This window comes from Neopsephotus bourkii, unplaced genomic scaffold (genome assembly GCF_033783945.1).
Source record: "Neopsephotus bourkii isolate Nb327-2 ecotype Australia unplaced genomic scaffold, CSIRO-AGI_Nbou_v1 NB_678, whole genome shotgun sequence".
In the NCBI taxonomy this organism is placed as follows: domain Eukaryota; kingdom Metazoa; phylum Chordata; class Aves; order Psittaciformes; family Psittacidae; genus Neopsephotus; species Neopsephotus bourkii.
In genome coordinates, this window is record NW_026901177.1 from 1,501,618 (window position 1) to 1,526,824 (window position 25,207).

A 25,207-nucleotide genomic window follows, 5' to 3' on the forward strand; every position below is an offset into this window, starting at 1 on the left:
ACCATCCAACCACAACCTCTAACCATCTCAGCCCAGAAGAGAGCAATAACGTGAGGGCTGTCTTGTGTCATTCTTGCACCTCAACTGCAGTACATCCCTATTACATTTTGGAATTTAGTTTCAGCACTTCCAAGTAGTCAATTTAGCAACCCCCATTTTTAATTTTTTTTTACTAGAATGTGAACTTCAAATATTACCATTGAAGTCGATAGTACAAGTCTGTAATCAAACCATCTTAAGTGACAAAATCCCAACAAAGTCTTATCCAGTAACAATATATGTAGTTTCTTAGTAATTCCCTGATACATATTGTTTTAAAAGATCAATCACTTTCTATTTAAAGGAGAAACCAATTTTGATTACGCTCCCTTCCCCCAAGTTTTCAAGTGTTAGCAGCATTACATACCAACAAGATTTCTGGGAACTTGAATAAAATCCTCCACAAATTCCAAGTAACTTCTAGCCTTTTTTACTGCATCAGCAGTCTGGAAATGAATTTAAAAAGTTTATTTGTGAATATAATATGTTAAAAATAAAGCCTTGCTGAACAGCTGCAAGGCTTCAAAACATCAAACTTATTTTCAAAAAGAGAGGAATAGAGACAAGATTAATCCAACTTTGACCCGTTAAAAAATGAGTAAAATGCCCAGAGACAAAATTCATTAGCAAAACATCTGTAATACATAGAACATTTTTTCCATATTATTTCAAGATATTTTAAAATATTGTCTGCAATTTCTCATGAATAAACCCCAGATGGAAAATATCTTATGGATGTATCTTGAAGCAGTTTCTCTAGACATTGATGGGGAAAAAACAGCTAATTTTACTCTTTTTCACCAAAATCAAGACAGTTTTCAAATCCGGAATCCATTTATAAAACCCAGTAATTATTACAAAGATTTTGTACTGAAAAGGAAGAAATTTGTAAGTGGTCCTACCAGTGTTCACAGAAAGTTCAGCTTACAAGAATACTATGTCAAAAGAAACTTTAGATCATGTATCTCATTTCACCTGACTTCACAGTGAATTAGTAGTTACATGGCTATGACAGATGGGGGAAGCCAAACAACTCTAGTTTAATCTCTGCATTTTCCTCAAAACTGCTTTGAAAGCACCCAGTTTTTCCTCCACAGAAACTGTGCTACCATCAATACTGTCTGCAATGTAAATTTGTCTCGCAATTTTTTTAATATGCAATATGCTACTATCCAGAACATGCAGAAAAATGGTGGAGAAGACGAATTTTAGGCTCATTTGTCTCTTGACAGTGTCTGAAGATTATGTCACCTGATAAAGACACTTCCAAGGTTGAAGGACAAGCTCTCCACAGAACTTCACAGGCTCACTATAAGCAGTGACTGACTTTACAGCCTTTTCCATAAGCAAAGTGTACTGATTTTTCAGAATACGCTAAATGAACAGCCATTAGAGGCTCTCTCCTCTATGAAGTTTCTGTCCTCTTCTTCAGTATTGAAGAAGAGGACAGAAAGAAACAATAAAAAAAATAAAATCAGTCACAGAGCCTTTCCTATAGCAGACAGATCCATTTTGCATTCAAGTCTTAATACCAAGAGTACTGCTTGTAAATACACATTAATCCTCAATGAATAAACACTGAGAGAGTGACAAAAGCAATTACTTCTCTAAGTTTGCACACACTTACAAGGCTTGCCCACCTCTATCGTCAGGAAAGATAGAGGAAAGCTACAGAAAGGCTAGGAGGCTATGTTCAGAGTACAGAACTCAACAGGAGAACTTGCCAGCAGTCAGGAAACTGGGGATTCAAAGGAGCAACAGCACTGGTGGAAGTACTGGAGTGTACAGATCGGGCACACCAAGACTGCTTAGGGCTGGCTACAGGTAGGAAGTTTTCCATTTTCTCTACAAAATTTTTCTTCTGTTTCTCTCCCATCTTATATCTGACATAGAACTAAGCCTGAATAACCAGCACCTTCACACAAACACTCTCTTCTAACTGCAGGGAAATGACGCTAGCGCAACCTGAACTGCACAAGGGTTGCCAAAATGGTGTACTGCACTTGGAAATCTGTCCTAATCGTATCACCTCTACATTGCAAGTAATATTACAACCAAGGCACTCGCCTCCCAGAATGCTGGTTTCTGGCCACAGTTCATCTACAGTATTTTCGAAGACAGCATCATTCGTCAGTGGGGAGAACTCCTACAGATGTTCTCTAACAGCTTTATTATTAAATGACAGAAATTAACTGACAGTTAATTGATGCTCTACAGATGCTGAAAGAAGAAACAAAGTTTCAAATTAGCAACAGCGGAACTGCAGAATTAAGGAACAAGTATCAGCATCTGGTCACTAATGAAAGATTTGATCACAGTTTCCATTTTACACTAATGCCTCGGCCCTTTCATCTACCGTTTCTTAGGTAATACATGAAATAAAGAGTACCACCAGCTCTGGCATCTTTCAATCAAATTAGGAAAGTTTCAGAAGAACAAAAAATTTATAAACCTCTACTTCTAGCACAGAAGACAAAAATGACAGCAAGAGAAACACAGTCGAATTAGATTTAAAGATAATGATACAAGCAATCATACATGGAAAACAGATGAACAGGAAGTCGCTGCAGGGAGCAGAGGTTATGCTGAAACTCAAAATAACTGCTAAATGCTACACACTACAATACACATTAGCATTTTTTCACCTTCAATGAACTCTACAAATGGGACACAATTAACTCAAGAGTTCACAATGCCCTGCCTCAGAGGCATGTTCATCAATTCTTTCCCAAATAAAGATGAAGGAACAGTGACCGCTTTCACAAAAGCAGAGTGAGGATGACAAAATAAACAACTGCAAGGAATGAGAGTTCTCCAGAGCACCCATACACATATCTGCACTTTGCCACAAGCACTCTGAGTTTTTGTGCAACCTGTAGGGCTCATTCACACACCAGCATGAGAAGACTGCATACAAAGGTGATTTAGACAACATATTCTTAGTTCCTCCCAGTCAATTCAGAAAAGGTAAAGAAAAATAATTTACCTCTCTCTAAAAATTAGTGTGCACATGGATTAAGACCTCAAGGGATTCCAGTTAGTAGTAGCTACTTTTCTAATTTTGTATTACAGTCCACATGCTTATCCATGCTCTGGTTACTTCATATAGTAGCCCATATAGTCAAGCCATGTCCACATTACTATATTAATCTTTAACAGAAGGATTAAATGCAGGGTATTTTTTCAAACTCAGCATTATACCTACCATTTTTTGTAGCAAGACAGTTCTAAATGAGTGTGAAATGAGAACTGTATGGCTGCAAGTTTTAGTGAAAATGTTTTGTAACAGTCACTAGCATAGATCTAGCAGCTACACACTGGTGGAGGACACTGTATTACAAACTGTGGATCTGTCTCAGGAGTTTCACACCAGTTTCAGAGACAAGGTTTCAAGTCTTCAAAGTCTTGGAAGCTCTTTTAGACCTTCCCAAACAGAAAAATAAAACTACCTGTGGGAATCATCTGATAAAGTTTTATCCCCATGCAGATAAAGACAAAGTCCTCCCAAGTCACAGTAGAGAACATGCCGTTTCCATGGTGATAACAAGTCTTTCTTCAAGAAAACACTTACTAGTCTCCTATGAAACTGACCTAATGAAAGCTCAAAAGGGAAAAAAGTTTTCTTGTTTTCTCCAAAGGGAAAATAAAGAAGTAACAACCTCCTGAAAAAGCCAGGATAGATAGGATCTTGTTCTCCTTCTATCCAAAGGGATGGTTATCATACAGTTAAGTACCTTCAGAATGGTGTAAGAAGCACAAAGTTCAAGTGAAGAACTGCACAAGAAGTAAATGCAATTCAATTTTGCCTGTAACAAAGTTCTAAGAGAAACTTTTCTGTTTCTGATATAACTCTCCCATCTCTGAGGAAGGAGAAGATCTCAGACAGCAATTCACAGTCCAAGCTCTGAGTTTGCAGTACTGTGGTATCAAGCAGCAGTTTAGGCAGAACAGAAGGGTCTTGAAACCAAAGTGGTCTTGACCAGACAGGAGAAAAGCATGAGTAGCATCCTGTACAGTTTAGCTTCCTTCTAATCATACAGACTTCCAATGTTCTTAAAAATGTATACCTTTGTTCCTTCCCCTCAAAGATTCTGGCCCTGAGCCTGAACTTTTATTTGTATAAAAAAATATTAGTTACAGAGTTCCTCAGACCCTGATTACAGTGTCAAGGACACTGGATCACTACTCCCACATACGTCAGCCTAAAATTGTCTACCCATGCATGCAGCCATTAGGGCCTGGCTGCTTGCCAACTTGAAGAGGCAAAAAAGAGTGGACAAGTATACCCAGATTCTGAAGCCCTCATCATATGGAATATTTAGGTTGCCTGGCTTTTTTAGAAGCAGCTATCACTTCTAGGAAGGACAAGGCAGGATGTGTCTAAAGGCATTTTTATTTAGGGGCATCTGCTATTTATAATCACTGGTCTGCACTACTGTAAGAGGCTGGTGACAGTCATAACCTTTCCACAAATTTCAGCATCACATCCTTCATATTAAAGAGGTTAAAACTGGAATACACTGGACATTCTACTGCATTTAAACTTGCCTGAATCCTCTTCAAGAACTATGTGTAATACTAGATCAAAGAATCTGTTGTCACCCTGATACCCTGGAAGTGTTTTAAGGTTTCAAAAAAAAACAAAACACCTCCCCCCAAAAAAAAAAACACACCAACACCAAAACAAAAAAACCCCACAAACCAACTCAAACAAAAAAAAACACCAACCCCCCCAAAAAAAAACAAAAAAAACAGAACTTCCTCTGACCCTTGCATCAAAACCAGGATCTACTACTGACATGCACACAGCATAATTCAAGACCACAGATTCCTGAAATAGAAGACAATCAAGGATTTATAAAAGTGTTAACACCAGAGACTCAGGTGTTAGTGACACCTATGGAGTTGGTAACATGGGATAAAAACCCTCAAAACCTGTTCTGACAATGCCCTGGTGACTTCTGCCTCCTACATGGATCACTGTTTTGGTCTAAACACCAGGAACATTTTAAGGCACTTGGGAGATTTAAAGCACATCAGATAAGAGTCATACAAATGGAATTAACTTTGAGCAAAACAGTAGTATATTGCCAAAGCCAGCACTAAACTGCCAAAATGAAAAGGGTTAGAAGCAGCAGATAGAGGCCTTAACACATTTGTCTAGGTCAGAGGAGCAGACAACACACAGCAATACACACATGAACTAGAAAGGGGGATACGAGAAAACCAACAAGAACAGCATACACATCTGAAGGGGGGCAGAAAAAGGGAATGAAAAAAATATCTACAATCAAGTAAAGTAGCAGCAATACTTCCCCCACGTTGACCGAGATGTACAGTCCAGCTGTTACAGAATTTGTGCAAGAGCACATGGAGCAATTAGGACAGTACACGTCATTGCAGTGGTGACCTGTGTTAAGAAGTCTTGTATTTCAAATACACATAGTACAAGCTGCCATACTGTGACGCTCAGACAACTATCAGCTATTTCCAGTTCTTAATTCATAAATACACCTCTCGCTACATAAAGCAGATATAGAGCAAAATGCTCACCAGATTCATATGAAGTTTCCCCCTTACCTCTCCATAGATTCTGAAAGTACCAGTATTCTCCTCAAGTTCAATGGCAGTAACTCCTGGAACCTTCCTGGCTTGTTGGATGTTACTGCCATGTGTTCCTATAGCAAGTCCCATTAAATCTTCTCTGACTACAAACTCCTCATGAAATGCTGCAGCAAGCTGCTTTGTGCACTGAAGGGAAAACAAAGTAAGATTCATCCACATGCACTCTGTATGACATACAGTTGTGTGCTCAGTTTCAAGTAAAAAGAATTACAAGCTATGGCTTACTTCTAAGTGTTTTGTAGCTTCTTCATTTCTCGACATAAGCATAAGTTTGGTGCGAATGCTGCGCAAATGCATGTCACTCAGTATATTCACTCTCTTCACTGTTGCTTCACTGGCAGACTACAGAAGAGAAATAGTGTGAAGTTCCATTTTTAAACTAAGTTCACATTTAGAGGATAAATCAGGACCCAGTTTAAACTAAATCATACATATGATCTAAATTTCCAGCACTTATATGGACATTATTCTTCCTCAAAACAAAGCACAAGAAACTCAGCACCATCTCCACAAACCAACAATTTCCTTTTCTCACAGCATGCTTTAATCTGAAGATTTTGCTGCTGGATATACATGGTGACTCTTTCTCCTTGATGATCCCCCCCAAAATAAATATTCTACCATATATATGTTACTCGCTGTCTGAATGACACAGCTAAAAAGATAACCAAGGAAAATCTTAAGAGCACAAGGTTCAAATGGATAAGATTGAGTAAACAGAACTCTGAAGAGAAATTAATGCTGGAAAAATTCTACATAGTAAGAGAAAACCATCACAGAAGCATCTAAGTGAACAAATCCTTAAAGGCTATGCTAAACTGGTGCAGTTCTTTACAGGGAAACCCAGTTGTACGTGGAAGTGCACAGGATAATACAGCACAGGGGAAAGCTACTGCTCCAGAGCAAAGGAATGTAGAGTTAGCTTTGAGCTACCTCCACAGATCAGTGAAATGTCACTCAGTAGTAGAAACGAGACTGAAAGCTGCTTCTAAGTTTAGACTGTATGCAATGCAGTATTTGTAGCCCTTCCAAAAGGCCTACCCCCAAAGATTAAATGTAGACATAACTACTTATATTAGATTTCTCACTATTTACATAACTTGACAAGCTAAACCTTTTTCCATATGGACGCACAGCTGGCTATATACATCCCATAAATGAAAATTCATGCAACATTTACACATAAATAATAACTTACCAGTATTATTAGTTGAGCAGTTTCAGCATGATAAAAAATTCTACATGCTCCCACAGCTTTCTTGAAATCTTTATGGGCATTTTCATTCGCACACCTAAGGGGACAAAATGATTGCTATTTCGATAAGCTGCATCTAAACAGAAGGTGTACCATTAAAAATGTTTCAGCAGACTTCAGAAACTGGAAAATTCCCATTCTCCTTAGCATGGTTGCAGAGAGTATTTCTCTGTGAACTGTATGCCAGTGTGGTTATTTGGCAAGTGTCAGTATGAGAGGCTCCCTGTGACAGTATCCCCTGTAAAAGCCTGAAGCAAGACCTGAAGCTGTCTCATAACTTGCTTTTTGTCCTCACCCCAAAGGCTCAGATTCCAGTCAGTAGTTTCTAAGCCAGCTACTGCAGTGTCACACCCATCCTCAAGTTTCTCATGGACCTGTACACTGGTCTCAAATATAAGCCAAGCAGGGTTCCTCCTCCGCAAATACAGTAAAAGCCTTATTAAAGGGTGCAGAGCTACTCACGCATCCCGCAGATCTTCAGGAACATCCACTGTGCACTTGAAAAACGTGTTCTTTTTGACAGTTTTATTTTGATTCACAGGTCGGAGTCGTTCGTAAGTGACAATTTCATTGTAAGTGGCATCACAAGCAGCATATTCAATGACATAAAACTGTGGAAGAATATAATTTTTATTTTAACTTAAATAAGGAGCAATGAAGACACAGTAACAATACCAGCATCGCCAAGAAAGTACAAGACAAATACATAGACTAAAACATAAATCTGAGTTGATGTAATCCTACAGTTCTACACAAATGAACCTGGATATACTTCAGTACCCATTTGATACCTCCGTGCAAGCAGGGCACCATATGAATGTAATTTCAGTCCCCAACAAAAGCATCTTTGATTGATTTGCTTCATGCCCATTCCTCTTCAAATTCATAATTTAGTCCAGTTCAAGTTCCAAATTTCAAAGTATTTGCTAGAGTATTAATTCTAAAAAAAATACCTAACAGAAAAGCAAATTTACCTTGTTCTTCACAGAAATATCTGCTCTGCCAACAGTTCAAATAGAACCCCCCCAAAAAAACACAACCCCCCCAAAACAAAACAAAAAAAACAAACCACAACCCCCAAAAGCACCATGAAAAACTCCAATACACTGATACAATGGATACCTGTTAATCATGTAAGATCAAAGAAAAATAAAAACTCAATGTCTTTGATACACACTATCCCAAACTGAGGAAGGCAAGAAAATTAAGATTTAACAGGCACCAATAACCTACTCCTACACTTCCACTTAACATACACAAGCATGAAAAAGCTTGTGTGCACAGTATCCCCAAAGCCCAGCTTTGTATTAGGGATGCAGCCTTGTCCTATTCCCCCTTCCAGCTATATGCAATTTAGGAGTGCAGCAGTACTTTCTTCTCTTTCTCCCTGAAAATTGGGATCTGGTTTTGTTAGCACACTTAATTTACTCAAGTACCAGGAAAAAGTAAATCACTAAGGTCATGACATACCTTCCCACCTGCTATTTTCCAATGTTAAGTTCAAGTTTAGTTTAGGTATAGAATCACAGAACCACAATGGTTTGGATTAGGAAAAGACCTTAAGATCATCCAGTTCTAACACCCCTGCCATGGGAAGGGACACCTCACAGTAGACTATGTCACCCAAATCTCTGTCCATCCTGGCCTTGAACACTGCCAGGGATGAAGCATTTACCACTTACTTCTCTGGACAAGCTGTTCCAGTGAATCATCACCCTCACATTAAAGAACTTATATCTATTCCTTACATCTAATCTGAACTTTTGCTGTTTAAACCCATTACCCCTTGTCCTATCACTACAGTCCCTAATGAAGAGTCCCTCCCCAGCATCCTTATAGGCTCCCTTCAGATACCGGAAGGCTGCTATGAGGTCTCCATGCAGCCTTCTGTTCTCCAGGCTGAAGAGCCCCAGTTATCATCCTAATCATATAAAGCTGCTTTGAAACCTACCACAAAACAAGTAATAATAATGAAAAATAAATATTAAATAGACTAAATTTAAGAGAACTACCAATATATGCTTAAAAAGATTAGCTGCTATAGTTAAAGACAATTCTGATTATCAGAACAATCACAAAGCTAACAATCATTAGATATATGGGTTACTTGTGAATTTCACATTTGAGGGGAAAAATTGAGTATTTTTTCCCAATGAACCATGTTAAAGACTGCACAAAGAAGCAAAAATTGAACTGTGAGAGGTTTTGTGGGGGACAATCCCACAAAACAGATTATTTGGCAATGCTGTATAAAGACATCAGCCATCTAAGAACAATATTCCCCTCCCCCCATCAAAATACTCAAAAATTAAGATACTGATACAGCAGAACTTAAATTCAGAATTTAAAAAAAATTCTCTTCAGGCTTTTCCCTGAAATAAGCAGCACTGAAAGGCAACTGATGGTAATATTCAAAATTCCTCTGACATGCAAGAGAAGAAGATTAGCCCCAAATGTCTCCTTTTCTCTCATTCTCTTAACAAGCTGCTCATCCAAGGATCAAGACACTGATAACTTCACCTTCCCCTACGGAACTCAACAGCAGCTACTATTTGTTGTCAGTTTTTTTAAATCATATCAGAAATAGGACATTTTTTTCCTTAACCCTGTTTACTTTCAATTTAGTAATCTAATACAGAAAAATCATCGAAAAACAGTATCTTTCCTATGATTAAGTTAAATACTCTTGCTGTCCTTTAAAAAAGTAAAGCTTTAATAAGACTATGAGACACTGCCATAGCTCTGTTTAAGTGTATGAATCTACAAGTTACTTTGCAGCTGCAACTAACAGTCAACAGGAAAATTTAAACTTTGACCTATGTATAAAGCAAACCAATTAACCACTGTCTTTCTGCTACACTCAGTAGAAACACACAAAAAAGAACCCACAGCAGCACACATGCTACAGTATGCTTAATTTATGAAGTTTAAAAATACTTCAACCACAGGTGAAGTGCAATGCTTTACTTAATTTTTAGCATCAAGTTCAATTCACAAAGTAGGATTGTTAGAAGCCCTGTTCTGCACACATACAGTCCCCGAAGCAATTAAACTACTAATTACGGAAGCGAGTTGCTCAGCTATAAAAACATAACCCCTCAGCTGTGTAATGTAGCATGGGTCATTGCAAAGCTATCTCAGGTTACAACTCTTGTCACGGTTTTGTACTTGTAGTACTTCCCTCATAGTACTTCCACCACAAAGCCCTTTTGTATTTAGTGTATTTAACACAACAGCATGAAATCAGTAGGTTTTAAAATAATTTACCTCTCCTTTCATCATTCGAACTTTTGCCAGCCACCAGCCACAGGGCTCTTGGTCATTTGCCCGAGAGTAAACCTGAAAATGAAAACAGTAAGAAACACTGAAAGCACATACATAATTCACTTTGCCAGCACATACAATGAAGAATGAACACTGCAACTTGTTCAATTTTCATTAAAATGGCACGGCATTCTCCACAAAAGTAACTTTTGATTAATTACCCAGGCATGTCCTTCTTGTGTAACTTTTTATAATTTTGCACTATGAGGAGGACTGTGACAGATTTCATTTGCATACACTACTGGTAATTCAACAAATTTCTAGAGGAAACCTTGGCTCAACACTTATTCTGGGGTACCTCCTCACTAAATTCAAACACAGTCTTCACACTGAAGGTTCACACATAAAAGTAACTCAACAATTAAGACTTTTGTTTCGTCCTTGGCTTGCCTGATATATCTAGGGCTACTGAAATGAACTAAGTTACCATATGACTACATATTCAATTTTTAACAAACTCTACCAAGATCAGATATAGAACAGATGACTTGAAACTTTCCTCATCTTCTCTAAGTTTCATTTTCTCCTTATAGACTACTAACAGGCCAAAGTAATTAGCATGCAGACTAAATAAGAAACTTTGCAGGAGATAGAAAGTAATCCTTGACATTAAACCTCTCACAAGGGCAACAAATAGCAGGTACTTAAAATAACCAAAAAAACCCAGTACCTGCACTACACTGTTGAAGAAATAACTAGCCAGTACCTATAAAGAAATCCTAAATAAGCCCATTACCTCGATTTTAAGAACAAGTAAAATAAAAAGCAGAACTTACACTAATTACTAAAGATACTACACTGACAGACTAATAAAACCATTACTGAAGACACGCTCCATTTTAAACCTTCACTTTGGTAACGTACTTAAAATTGCCATCACCACTTTAATGGACTATCAATTACCTATCAGGAGAGCTCATTAGGACAAACTCACCTCCACTTCATCTCCTTCACCAATTTCTTTCTTGATATCAGGGGGTGGTGGTAATCTGACTTCATTAAAGGGTACCTGGCGCTCTGGTTGCCAACTGGAAGTTGAAGAAGAGGCGTTACACATTATTTCTTGATGTTTTTGTCATTTTCTCAGTTTTATTTAGAACTCCCAAGTTCTCACTCACGCTATCCATGTAATCAAGTCTGTTTCCTCATACGGAAGCTTTATACACAAAGGAACAATTCTGTCAACAAAAATGATACCTGGGAAGTTATTTACTGACAAATTTTTAAATTAACTGAAAACTCTTAACTTGACTGGGTTCAGTAAATGGCTTTCTTAAAACCTCAGCAAAGATTGTTAGATGATGTATTTACATGTCTACTGTTCAAATCTTAACGCCTTTATACAGACATAAGCTTATATTTGCAAGGCAAAGGGGTTCACCCATTTTACCCAGGTCATAAGGGTATCTTTGCATAGGGTTCATCCAATTCTTCACCTCATACTTAACATTTCAACTACTCACCATGAATGTTTTAAGTGTATCATGAAAATATGACTCTGATTGTTAACAAAATTTTACATTTCTACCCACTAACTCGTATTTTTTGTATGGATGCATCTGGATGCAGTTAAAAACTTACCTTGATATCTGCTTATCAGTAACAATTATTACTAGGCATATAAAACTTATACTTTACCTTCCTACACCTAAAGGCTATTTCTTTTACTGTAGCTAGCTCTACAAAGCATTTTACTTGTAGAAGGGTGTATTTTAGGCACATTTTACAAAGACTACTGGAGCAATTCACATCCTCTGTGTTCTCCTGTAAATCCTTTTCCTTCTGTAAATGTCGAAGGACACCATCAGCTGTTCCTCACTTCTTAAGTCAGAAACCCATCAAAGACTCTACACAGGTTAAAATAAAACCAGGGAAAAAACACCCCTCAAAGAAACATATTTATTTAGAGTATCTAAGGGACTTTGACAATATCTATTAAAGCATTTCGATGTCCACCATTTATGCCCATCTTGAAGTTCACATCAGGTACAGACAGCATCCAGAACCAACTTGAAATAAGGATTACTGCAAGTAATTGGTCTTGCTTTCTTTCAATACATGCTGACACAGCAGCATACACCAGTGGAACAAGTCTCAGCATTAAGAGTAAAGGGTGTTTCTCTACTAGACGGATACATTTGTGTTTCCTCTGAAAAGACAGCTTATGCTCAAGTACCTCACTTAATAAATAAATAAATTTGTTTTTTCTGTTTGTTGGGTTTTGGGGTGGAGGTATGAAAACCTAAGAGACAGAAATAACAAACTTCCATAATAACCTCAGTTAAGTGTTAGCACAGATTATGGTTGCCAACTCATCCTCTAACTGTTCTTCATTAAAGAAGAGCTAGAAAACACAGGTTAGAAAGAAACAAAGGCTGGATTTACAGGGTAAACCCTAGGATTACTTCCCCCCTCCTGGGACTTATTTTTATACATATATACATACACACACACACACACACATATATATACACACCCCCCCCCCCCGGATTATATAGTCAAGATTATAAAATACTATTTATAAACACACACACACTCCCTAGTATTACCTTTATTACCCAGCAATCCCTCTTGAAGAAGGGCTCAAAGACTAACCTACAGGTTGGCACTAGCAGAGTTTTGTAACAATTTTCACATCAAAAGCTGACACATTTTTAGGATCTCCACCTAGCAACTGGAAGGGAAACAGGAAAGAGGATGCAGCTCCCAAAATAATCTTCCAGGTAATCCATGGTGTTATCAGTCTGAACACTGAACAACAGGTATTCATTTATACTTTACCAGCCCATAGATTATCCTTGGCTTGCCACTACAAATTCCTAGCAGGACTTCTGTGATTATGTATTAAATGAAGAGGGCCTCATGGATAACTCTTCCTCCAGATTTCCACTCACTTCCCACCAAAAAAAATAAAAATAAAAATAAAATCTGATCTTTAGACTAGACATGCATGTTTTAGTTAAAAAGAAAAGCAATCACTGTCAGGATGCTTCTATTTCTCTCTGGTTGAGAACACTGATCAGTATTCCTCAGATCAGACATGTAGAGAACTGTTCATTTAACAGAAGTATTTTGGTACGTTTGGTACGTTCAGTATGTTTTTCTGCTTTAGTACAAGAGTATCAGGTCTCTGCCACCTATTATTTTAATTAAATTTCACTGTCACATATACAGGCATCAGTAATAATACCAGAAAATGTAAAGGATTAAGTAACTGATGAGCTGCATTCTTAGTGATTCCAGAAGAGGGTTCACGGAGACTGTGAGCTATAACAGTTAATAGTGTCTGTACAACTGTACCTGTCTTATGAAATCTACTTCCTGTTGATATCAAAACAAAAAAAAAACACATCAAAACCAGAAACCCAAAATAAAAACCTAACACTAAAATGATTTTTCTTAATACTTACTTGTTTTCAAATACCACTGTGAGTGAGTCCTCATGAACATCTTTGATAAATCCCTAAAACAAAAAAAGTTTTATTGTAAGAATTCATGCACATTTAAGACAAGGCAGCAATTTCAATACAGCCTGAAACTAAGCCAAACAGCAGACCACCATTAATGTTATGGTTCCAATCCAGCAAAGTTCCAAGACACAAAGCCACTGTTCACATAAGGATGCCGATATTCTTCGTTGGCTATTCAAAGAAATACACAGGGATGCTGTGCATTTCTTAGCGCACAAGGATTTTTCCAATGACTGCTCAAATCAAGCCAGCACATTTACAACTGAAAAAAATCACTATCAGAAGTTACAATTTTATCTACAGGTGTGCACAACTGTTTTATAGGAACAAAATGAGAGATCTAGACCCAGGACCATTAGTACAACTCACCATACAATGAGAAATAGCTGTGCATAGCACTACTTGTTTTATAGGTGTTCTTAACACAAAACTTAATCCCAAAAAACTCTGGTTCCTTTAGAGGAGTATGACAGCTCTGGATAAAATATAGCAATACAGGCTGTCACAGAGCCAATTATGGTATCTGAAGTATCAAACTGGGGACTGCATGAGGACAAATACCTGTAGGACCTCACAGGAAAACAAGGAGAATACAGTATTTCATGGGGGTTTTTGTGTCACATTATTATGATCTCAGGAACAATTGATGGGAAATCCCACTTTTCTCTCTTTCTCTTGAAAAACAAAGGTCTTCTTTGGGGGCTCTGCTTGGTGTCAAAAAACTAAGGATAAATAACCTAACAGATATAGTTGTACTTAAGTGCCAATACAGAAATTAACTTCCTGCATCTCTTGGTTAAAGAAAGCAGGCATGTGTCAAAAAAATGCAGATAAAGAGACATGAAATATCTCTCAAACTACTCTCTCCCACTTTTGCTACTGCCTGGTCTTTGCCCAAGCAAAAGTCAAGGAAGACCCTGCAGTTTTAAAGGAGTAAGAGTTGCATAGGTGTGTTAAGAGAAGTTGCAAGAAATCTGCTGAAGGGTTTATATCCACTTAAGAAACTGACAGCTGAGGAGGACAAAGACTGTATCTACTGTGTAAGGAGCAGCCAGCCCACAGAGGTATTATATGTTAACTCAGAGATAAATTTTGACACAAGAGATCCCTCGATGTAACTATGGTCAGTAAAGCACCCCATACTGACAGCTGGTTGCAAAAGGCCTACAAGACAAATCTCCTTCTACCTCAACTTGTACTCAGGAAATGCTGTGAAAGCATTTGCTCAAACCCCCCTTTTCTCCTCCCTGAGGTTCACTGAAAGCCATCTGCCAGCAACACAGAAGACTGGAGAAGAGAAGGCCGCATGGAGTGCTCATAGCAGCCTTCTGGTGTCTGAAGGGGTGCTATAGCAGTGCTGGGGAGGGACTATTCATTAGTGACTGTAGTGGTAGGACAAGGGGTAACGGGTTCAAACTTAAACAGGGGAAGTTTAGATCGGATATAAGGAAGAAATTCTTTACCATTAGGGTGGCGAGGCACTGGAACGGGTTGCCCAAGGAATTTGTGAATGCTCCATCCCTGGGGGTGTTTAAGGCCAGGTTGGACAGAGCCTTGGGTGACATGGTCTAATGGAAGGCGTCCCTGCCCATGGCAAGGGGGTCAGAACTAGATGATCTTAAGGTCCTTTCCAACCCTAACTATTCTATGATTCTGTGGTTCTAGCAGAAAGCATACTGGCAACCCTGAACAAAGCAGGTCACAGCAAATCTCTTTCTTCGAAAGGTAAAAAACTGAAACAGCAATAAAATACACCTGTCATCAGGAAATTTTCAATTTCAAGGAAGTTTCTGGACAGGTAAACTGGACAGGAATACTGAAGTTACGTTAGTACTTACTTACAAAATGCTACTGCTTGAATCGTGTGTTAGCTATCATCAGCAATAAAACAGAATTCTTACTAAATTTAGGATACTAATGTCCTCTTTAAAGATGCTCCAACATGGGGATGAATTAACATGGCATAAAGTGCAGATAGTAAGCATTACTCTATTGAAATTCATTCAAACTCTGTTCAGGGACAAAACACCCAAGTCACAGCACTGCGCAACAAGTTCACACAGTACAACATTTCACCAAATGACAACTTACCAACAGAAAGCAGTACTTACAGAAGGAGATCTAGCTACTTACTATGGACAACCATTTACCTGCATTCCAAGAGTCTGTGATTCAGTATTAGTCTTTGCCTCTTTATGCTGCTTTATTTCATCACTGAACCCTACCTCTTATTTACGTTATTATATGCTCCCACAGTACTCAACACGGCGGGGCGCAGAATACTTATTTCTAAGGTCAGCCTACAGTAGCTAAAAACTTATTCTGCAGATCTGAATCATTATCTTTGTAAAAAAAAAACAGAACTTCAGAATCAAGAGATACTCAAAATAGGGTACCATAAACCATCTGAAAAACATTCAGAACATAATGCTCTGCAGAGTTTAGAAAATCCTAAATACACCGAGTAGCTGCCAGTTTCATTAGTAAGCCAAAATAAGTGAAAAAAAACGGAATCTCAACCACACTGACTTTCCAAGATTTCAGACAACTGGTCCACTACTACAAAAAGTCTCGTTTTCAGTGTAACGGTACAAACAGGTTCAATATTTACAGCTGATTGCAAGCTAACTTCCTGCTGAAGAGTGGGAAAGCTGAAATGGAATACTAATGCAGAGATACGACTAGCAGCAGACTAACAGCAGACATTGCACATCGTCAGCTGCACAAACAGAAACACTGAACACTTTTTAATAAAATCAAAAGTACAAATTCTGATAGCCTGTACATTTTAAACTATCATGTGGGTTTCAGGAACTGCTTCACACAAGAAGTCTTTTAGCATGCATGCTGCTCTTCCCGTATGAGAATATAATGCAGACTCATGGCTGGCAGACCTGTATGCAGTAACTTGCTTGAAATTATCTGAATAGTGTTTTCAGCTAGCATTCTCAAACTCTCTCACTCCACAGTATTTATGTATGAGAAACACTCCAGTGTTTATCAGGTATGCACTCTGGGTCACAAATGGACATATGTAAAGCATTAAATAAAATTACATAATTCAAATAATTATATTGTTGTGAGCCCTGAAAAAAGTCTGATCACATTTTAATTGTACAAAGAAAAGATTAACAGTGAAGGAGCAACATAAAAGTAAAAAATCCCAAGTATAATTCTTCCTTCTATCACTGATTTCTCTACAGGTGTGGGTAAGAAATCTTATTTCCTGTAACTGAAGCGCAGGAGTCTATAAAGTATTACAGATTATATGGTTCATCTGTAAGACAGCTAAAAATAATCAGAATTCAATATAACTTGAAATAGTTTTATAAGAAACTGTTCATTATTACCAAGAAATATGCCCAAAGTATCATCAAAACATTTGTCAAAAGTGAAAATTCCTACATACTACTTCTCTGCTTACAACCCTGATCTTTACTATACACATTATCATCTGTTACAACTAACTCCAAGATAAAAACAGAGAAATAGATGTCATGCATGTCAGGATGAGATTTACTGTAATTCTGAAAGTATTCCAAGAGCCTAGGGGTTGGGGTTTTTTTGTGGTTGGGGTTTTTTTGTTTGTTTTGGTTTGGCTTTTTTTGTGGTTTTGGATTTTTGTGGGGTTTTTGTTTGTTTGTTTTTGTTTTCTTAAGCCTTTACAAAACCCTGCGACATTAAGATATCTCGCAATACCAAGCAGACTTACAATACTTATAACATACCCTTACTATCCCAGTTTTCAGCTAGGAGTTTTGAAGGAGTTCTTTACCTGTGAGGTAACCTATATGAATAGATTTGTACTCAAAGCTAGCCGTGTTTGATACTGTATCGAAACATTTTCTACTAAATTAAGCAATGATGCATCATCTTAATTTCTGCTCGAATGAACAAGGTACGCCATTACTGAAATTTAATTTATCTATGTTGCCTAAGATAGATAATGCAAATATCTAAGTTTGAAATATTCTATGTTCCTTACACATCATTCCATGTACCCTAAATTCCAAAGAGAGGTGATGAGGCAGAGCTAACAAACCACCAAACACATCATCAGTACACTGGCATCAAAACCGCAGTGATGAATTGTGTTACCAGGAAGCAAGCTTACACAAAACCTGTGTTTTTACTCATACAAAACTGTTGAGGGCATGAAGAGAAGAAAAACTGCCATGACTTCACCCTGCCAGACCTCCAGTTTGCACTGTCCAGATATCAGTGTCAGTCATTTGGTTTATGCTGTGAGCTGTATCTCTGCAAGTCCATGTATGCCCTGCTTGCTGCAGCCAAGCTCATGAGGCAAACAAGACACTACACTGTACTACAGGCTATTAATGTCATGCTGGCTCACAGACACTTTGGTTCAGACCTGTCTCTGCCACTCACTTGGCAGAAGCCAGGCCTCCAACACCAGCACCTGTAAAATGAGGGCTTATCACTAGGACTCTTGCCTATCTTTGGAATCAGAGATTTTGCAAACCTAACACAGGGCCACACCGTTTTAAGTATAAACAAAAGGACATGAAACTATGAATGGACCAAAATGACTACAGTTGAGACTTCATCTCACTCTTTCCTTTTTACCTGGATTTTGCTTATGGATTTACGATCTGCTGATAAACGGATCAAGACATACTGACATGCCCTTAGAGTGAACTGTATGTCTCTGTGCGCAGGGAGACACACGCTTTTTTTCCTCTCTAAATCCAGTTCCAGGCAAAGTCACAAAATCCATATAATAGGCAAAAGCAATCCAAGGTCCCTTTTCATCCTGCTTTCTTGAGTTTATCTGACCCCAAAGTAGGATGGCCGAGTAAAAAAAATGACGTTAGTTTAATGGCAAACATTCTTCCCAGGAGAGCCGCTGAGTCCCAAACACCTGCATGCTAAAAACTATATTAAGATCACCTTACCTAAAACTAAGCAAGTTTCAAACAGTAAATGCTTTGGCATCTGGTACGATGGACTGTTTCTGAATCAGTGATACAAAGTTCAAGAAACCCATATCCAATTACCAATCCTTTCACTCCTTTCACAAGTAAGAAAGGTTAGTATTTTTAATTAACAGTCATATAACTGCTTCATGTAACAAACACATGAAATAATTATTGTTAAGGGATGTATCACATGCTGATTCCCCTAGGAAATAATAATAACAATAATAATAAGAAAAGCAAATACAGGAAACTTGTAAATAATCACATCACTGGAAAAAAGACAACTTCATAAAGTACTATTTTCATTAGCTGCACCTGCTTGTACAAGGAATTGATAAAAGAAAGCAGGTTTAGCTTGCCACAAAACATATTACAAGTATCAGGTAACAAAGAAATCCTGAACTATTGTATCAAATTTAGCAACCACAGTTAAATTTATGACATTACTGCTTACTTCCACACACAGCCGTAATTATAATCTGCAAATTCAAGGGTCCTTATGACAGACGGTTATGCAAGAGCTTCAGTGCTGAATCCCCTGGTTTAGGCTTAGTCATGAAAGCCTGAATGACTCGCATTACTTATACTGCTTTCTTCATATGCATATTCCCAAAGGGCAAAACTTCTGAAAGACACCCTCCACTGATGATGTACATCAGCAGTCAATAATCACAGCCTGTGGCATCTCTCTTTTATCAGCCTAAAAGGGGCAAGCAAACAGCTTATCAACAGTAGTAATGACTACACATACTTTCTGCACTAGTCTATAGAACTTTCAGGAGATCAGGCACAACTTCAAAATATCTGAAATCTCCCACCCATTAGGTCTAGATATAATAAATAAGTGGTGACCGGTGTAAGAGAGATCTTTGAAGAAAAAAAAAAAAAAAAAAAGAAAAAGAAAAAGAAGTCATTCAAGCTACCATGTTTCCTGGTACAGTAACTGGGTATAAACAGCTGTGTAAACTACACTCTTAATGACAGTTTCCCACCTTAACCACCAAGCTAAAAAACATTCAGGAGAATTCAAAGTTGTTTTCAGAGTCACTAATGAAAACACATAATAAAAAATAAAACACCATTGTACAGAATCATAGAATAGTTAGGGTTGGAAAGGACCTTAAGATCAAGTTCCAACCCCCCTGCCACGGGCAGGGACATCTCGCTCTAAAGCATCTCACCCAAGGCCTTGTCCAACCTGGCCCTGAACCACCAGGGATGGAGCATTCACAGCCTCCCTGGACAACCTAGTCCTGTTTTCGTAGGGATGCATAAACTTTTTCTTACACCAAATAGCTCATCACGTTTTGACACTGTACACATGGAGAAATGCTGTGTGCTTCTCTTTCATCATTTTTCCCTTAGTAATATTTTGGCTAGTTTCTACCTTGAGACTGATGCCAACTCCTACTACCAGCACTTCAGTTAGTGCTGTTATCAGAACAACTGTACCTCTTGAAAGAGGAACATACCAAGAAGGAAACACTTCAGAACCTGTGAACTGAAACATTCACATTTTTATCTATTTTATGCTCTGGCATAATCTACACAGCTACCATTCTAGAACAGAGAGAACGCAAGTGCATGCAACACACAAGTTTTCAGCACCTCTGAGTCCCTACACTGGATTTTTCAGAGGACATTATATGGTGTTCAGTGTCCATACCTTGGTATCACTTTATTGGAAGGCCCAACCTGCTTCATGTAAGCTGACATCTGAACTAATGAATAATGTGCAGAACAGGGTTCTAATCTGCATACAAGTGGGAATATGCAGGCTGAGATACTGGACAGAACAGAAACGTTTGTCTTATTCTTGCCCAGAGCTGCACAGACATCCTTCACAACTGGCAGGACCAGACGCAATGGGCACAAATTGAAACACAGGAGGTCCTGTATGAATTTGCCTAGAGCTGCAGGCACTCTTCACAACTGGTAGGACCAGAGGCAATGGACACAAATATACAGGAGATCCTGTATGAATGTCAGGAAACACTATTTATTTATTTTTACTGAGAGAGTGACTGAGCACAGGTTGTCCAAAGGGGCTGCAGTCTCCATCCTCAGATATTCAAAAGCCATCTGGGCATGGTCCTAGGCAACCGGTTGTAGGTGGCCCTGCCTGAGTACAGTGTGGACAGAATGACCTCCCACAGTCTCTGCCAACCTCAACCATCTGTGATTCTGTGAATTACTTAATGATCTTAATGACACAGAGAACCCTCATCCTGAAAACACTGCAGTCATGCCAAGATAAGGCTGGGAGTATTCAACTTTCACTTTCTCCAACCCACTTAGGGGCCAAACAAATCTGGATATTTTTAGCCATTTCACATTAACAAGAAATAATAATAAAAAAAAAAAAATTCTAAAGATAAAAAAAAAAAAAACACCAAAAAAACAAAACACCAAACCTTCAATCTACCACTTGCCTAGAAAGCATCAACCATTCTGCCCTCAGGAAGTCCTAACCACACTTTTAATATATACAAATCCTTAACTACTAGGGTTCGTCAACCCTGTCCATTCTCCTCCCTGTTCCACAACACAAACCTCACCTTTTTTTTTTCAAAAGACCATAACCACTCTGAACCACATCAGTGCCACCTGTTCTCTAAAGGCAGTGGGTGCTCAACATGATATATGCAAAGTCTTCTGAGCTTCAGGGAGTGGCTAAACACAGGTTCTCCTGTATACTGGTTGCAAACCTGAGATAAAATACAAGGTAAATGCTGTCCTGTTCTCTGGATTATATTCCTTAAAGAAAAAAAAAAAAAACAAAACCAAAACCCAAAACACACAAGCCTTAAAACAAACAAAAAATAACCCAAAAACCAAACATACCCCCCCCCCCCAAAAAAAAAGAAAAAAACACCCTAAAACGACAAACCAACCAACCCTTAAACTGGTTTGGAGATTTATAAATAAAAGATTAAATTTAGATCCTAGTATTTTTTGTACAGGACAGAGCATAAAAAGGTTAACTTGGGGTGTCTGCCACAACAACAGTTACTGTCTGCCAGTTTACGCATCATGAAAAATATATTTAGACTTTTCCTGTATTTTAACAAAGAACATAATTTTCCTTACTAATTTATAACAACTACTGTTTATACATATAAATATACATACAAAGAATTCCCTGTTAAAATTGAATTTTACTAAAATATAGAATTCTTATAGGAACAACAGAACCTATAAAGAACAGAATTTATGATGGTCCTATCTCTAATAACTGAAGACCCCACTATAATGTTCCAACAGATTTAATAACTACATTTATTATACCACAGCTAAATTGCAGATCATATTAATAACTCATTAAAAAAAATCTGACACGTAATTGTTTACACAATTATCTGGGGTTTATCTCTGTTGGCATAGCAGGATCCTTCTCATCTAATTTACTGGGAGGTATGCTGTGCTAATGAATCTGAATTCAGGCTGTTCTGAGGACAAACCTCAAATTTCATCCTATCATACAAATTCTGCTTTTCAGAAAATTTCTGCCACCTTCTTCCTATACAGTGACATGGGGCTTAGATATGAACCAAATCCCATTATCTTACAAATACTATTATCAGTGCAATGCTATCCCTCCTTTGCCTCAGAAACTTTAAACAGAAAGTTACTAGTGGTGTCATGTAGTTCCAAGAAGTGCATATATCCTCTGCCTACCTCAACAGTAAGACTCACAAAATGGAGTCACTCATTGTATGTAGCTCACAAGAATAACCTTCTAAAATTGTGTTTGGCTTATTATGTTTTCATTTTTGGGGGGTTCTGTGGGTTTTCCCTACCCCTTCACATTAACAGTGGATTACTGAGTTGGGGCTTTGGTCACTAGGGGTCCGATCACTATAAACTCACTTTATTCATCAGGAAGATGCCATCACTGGACTTAATCCCCATTTCACTGATCTGAAAGCCATTAATGCAACCTTTTAAGTAAAATCTTTGCTTTTGTTAGTCACTGCTCACAGGGCTAAAGCCACGTGATAGTCTTGATCAAAGCCTGACAATTTTCACTCACTTTGACGGAGACACCATCCGTGCAGATTTTAAGTCTGGCTTATTGTGATAAATTCTCTGCACACAGATCCCTGCAGTCCAAGAATTCAGTACACCTCCTGAAAATCCCATTAGTCTCATGTTCCTCTTAAGCAGAAGAGGCAAATAATCCACAGTTTATAAAGTTATCCAAGATCGCAAGGTAAAAAATGGAAAGCTAGGAAGTGCCTCCAAAATCTGGGCTTTCTAATGGGCAGACAAAAGAAAAAAAAAATAATTATTTTTGGAGTATCCCAGTCTAAATAGGAAAGATTCTGACATTGGTTTCTGTGTGGTATTTCAAGTCCAATTAAAAATGCATCCAATTTACAAAATTTTAAATCTACTGATTTTGGTAAAAACTTAAGAGGTTTACTTCTTAAGGGGATATAGCTTACCCCATTACATTCTTTCCTCATAACAGGATCTCCTATTGGTCTCTTTTAATAGACAGACAGTTGAAAGAACTAACTCCTGAAGTCAGCTGGTTACAATCCCTTAAACACCAACTGCCTTTACATACTGTACAATTACCACATGACTTCCAAGCCAAATCCACAGCTGCACACAGGAAATTCAGGCAGAGAAAGAGCGAAAACAGAACAAAACAACAAAAAAAGACACCCCCCCCCCCCCCAGCATAATACTGCATGTGCAATAGCACACTGTGTATGCGGTTAGGCACAATACCTAAAGAGTCCTGAGATTAATACTCCCAGATCATAGCTACACTGCATGCATACACAATACTGTCTGGAATCAGCCCTCCTGGAAAGGAAGACAGAAGGCTATTGCCATAAAAAGAGCTGGGATTCTTAAATATCTGAAGCCAGGCTTAGGGCAAAATGACTGACGGGCAACAGCTGACAGTATATTGCATTGATCCTGTAACATCCTGACATTCCAGGGAGGGTGATGGCGAAGGAAGCTTTCTGATGACATAAATACACTCGAAATCTTTAAGAATTATTTAAAATATTTTAGAATTATTATTACTGTCGGCTCAGTTCAGCCCATCCCACCCAGAGCCCGTACTTCGTCCAAAAATACCCTCCCCACGCCCACCAGCACTTTCCAAAATGAAGTCTGAGCGAATCCCGGTGCCATGCATCTGCTCTCCCCCGGCCTAGCCAGCGCTCTCTCTCCGACACACGAACCTCCCCTGAGGAGCCCTTATCAGCCCTCCTCGTCCCCACCTTCCCCAGCCACCGCCGCCCCTCTCCATCCTCACCACCCCTCGGCCCCCTCCACTCACGCCGAACCCCCCCCCCCCGTCTTCCGTAGCCCCCTCCCCTATCGCCTCCACCAAACCCAGATACCTTCCCCCAACGCCCTTCCCCCCTCACCTTCCCCTCCTCCGCGGCCCGGCACAGGGGCCTCCCCCCCGGCCGCTGCCGGCCACCCGCCTGCGGCCAGGTGCTGAAGCCGCCGGGCAGCCGCCCCCCGCGCTACCCGAACCGCACCCGGCCCGCCGCCACACCCTCCCCAAGCCGATACCTTGTAGAAGGCCCCGTTAGAGCCGCGCACTTCCACCGTCAGCTCCTCCATGTTCAGAGCGCAAAGGACGTCGGGACGTGCTTCTAGAAACTGTCACCACGGGGGGGAGCGCTGCCGGACTCCCCCTCCCCCTCCAACCGCTCCCTGTGGGGTTGGGGCCGCTCCGGCACCGCCCCGCCCCGCCCCTCCTTCCCCCGCGGCGCGCGGTGGGTCTGCCCACGCTGCGGCCAGGAAGGGGGGAGCTCACTGCAGGCGAAGCGGGGCGTTCCCTGCAGGTAGTGCTGCCGGCCGCCACCGTCTCCCCCCACCGCGGCCGGCGGGAGTGGGAGCTGCCGGCTGTCGCGCGCACTCCGCTGGTGGCCGGGTCGGTGGTTGGGGGGGGGGGGGGGGCAGTTCTCCGCTTGCAATGAGGAGCAGGTGGTTCGGCAGGGCGGCCTGGGCCCCGTGGGAGCTGCCAGTTTGTGCTAATGGAGGAAGTAGCGGCGCTGGCGCTGCAGGGAAAACGCAGTGTTTTGTTTGTTTTGTCTTTGTTTTGTGTTGGGTTTTTTTAAATGATTCAAAAGGCCGGGCCTTAGGAGACACCTTCCGTTCCCGAACCGCCTCGGGCGGCCTGGCGCGTCGCCCGGTGCAATCAAGATGGTGCCCGTCATTCACCCGTGCACCCTGCTTTCACGTTGGCGTTATTCTGCCTTTGTCCCTCTCGTGCTCCGGCCTGCCTTGTGGGGCGGGAGCTCCCCCTTTCTGCGCTCGATGACACGCCAGCGGCTCCTTATGGGCCCGGCGCCGTCGCGAATTGCTCATCTGGAGGCTGCCCTTTCTTCCTGCATGTACTGCTGCAAAGAGGAGAAGACAAAACGTTAGAGAATGACTTTGCTATTCGATGACCCTCACAACACAACAGTTCCCGGTTTCGCTATGAGGTCAATGTTCACATAAGCTTAGTCATGCAGAGCTTGATGAAAGGCCTGTATCTTTGCCAAATTGCATATATATTTTTTTTTCGGTAG

At 39.7% G+C, this 25,207-nt stretch overlaps 1 protein-coding gene across 2 annotated transcripts in view; it reads right to left on the reverse strand.

Annotated features, from left to right (window-relative positions):
- Nucleotides 1-24,399, reverse strand: part of FXR1 (FMR1 autosomal homolog 1) — a 37,019-nt gene extending 12,620 nt beyond the window's left edge. The window contains exons 1-9 of one of the 2 annotated variants that reach the window (XM_061353506.1): nt 24,201-24,399; nt 13,654-13,706; nt 11,178-11,271; nt 10,187-10,258; nt 7,382-7,530; nt 6,863-6,956; nt 5,890-6,006; nt 5,620-5,790; nt 407-485 (exon numbers count right to left, since the gene is read on the reverse strand). In XM_061353506.1, the coding sequence (XP_061209490.1) occupies nt 407-485; nt 5,620-5,790; nt 5,890-6,006; nt 6,863-6,956; nt 7,382-7,530; nt 10,187-10,258; nt 11,178-11,271; nt 13,654-13,706; nt 24,201-24,251 (880 nt within the window). In that variant the 5' untranslated portion in view covers nt 24,252-24,399. The remainder of the gene's footprint in view (nt 1-406; nt 486-5,619; nt 5,791-5,889; nt 6,007-6,862; nt 6,957-7,381; nt 7,531-10,186; nt 10,259-11,177; nt 11,272-13,653; nt 13,707-24,200) is intronic. The other variant, XM_061353507.1, reaches the window with a different exon arrangement.
- Nucleotides 24,400-25,207: the final 808 nt, after the last annotated feature.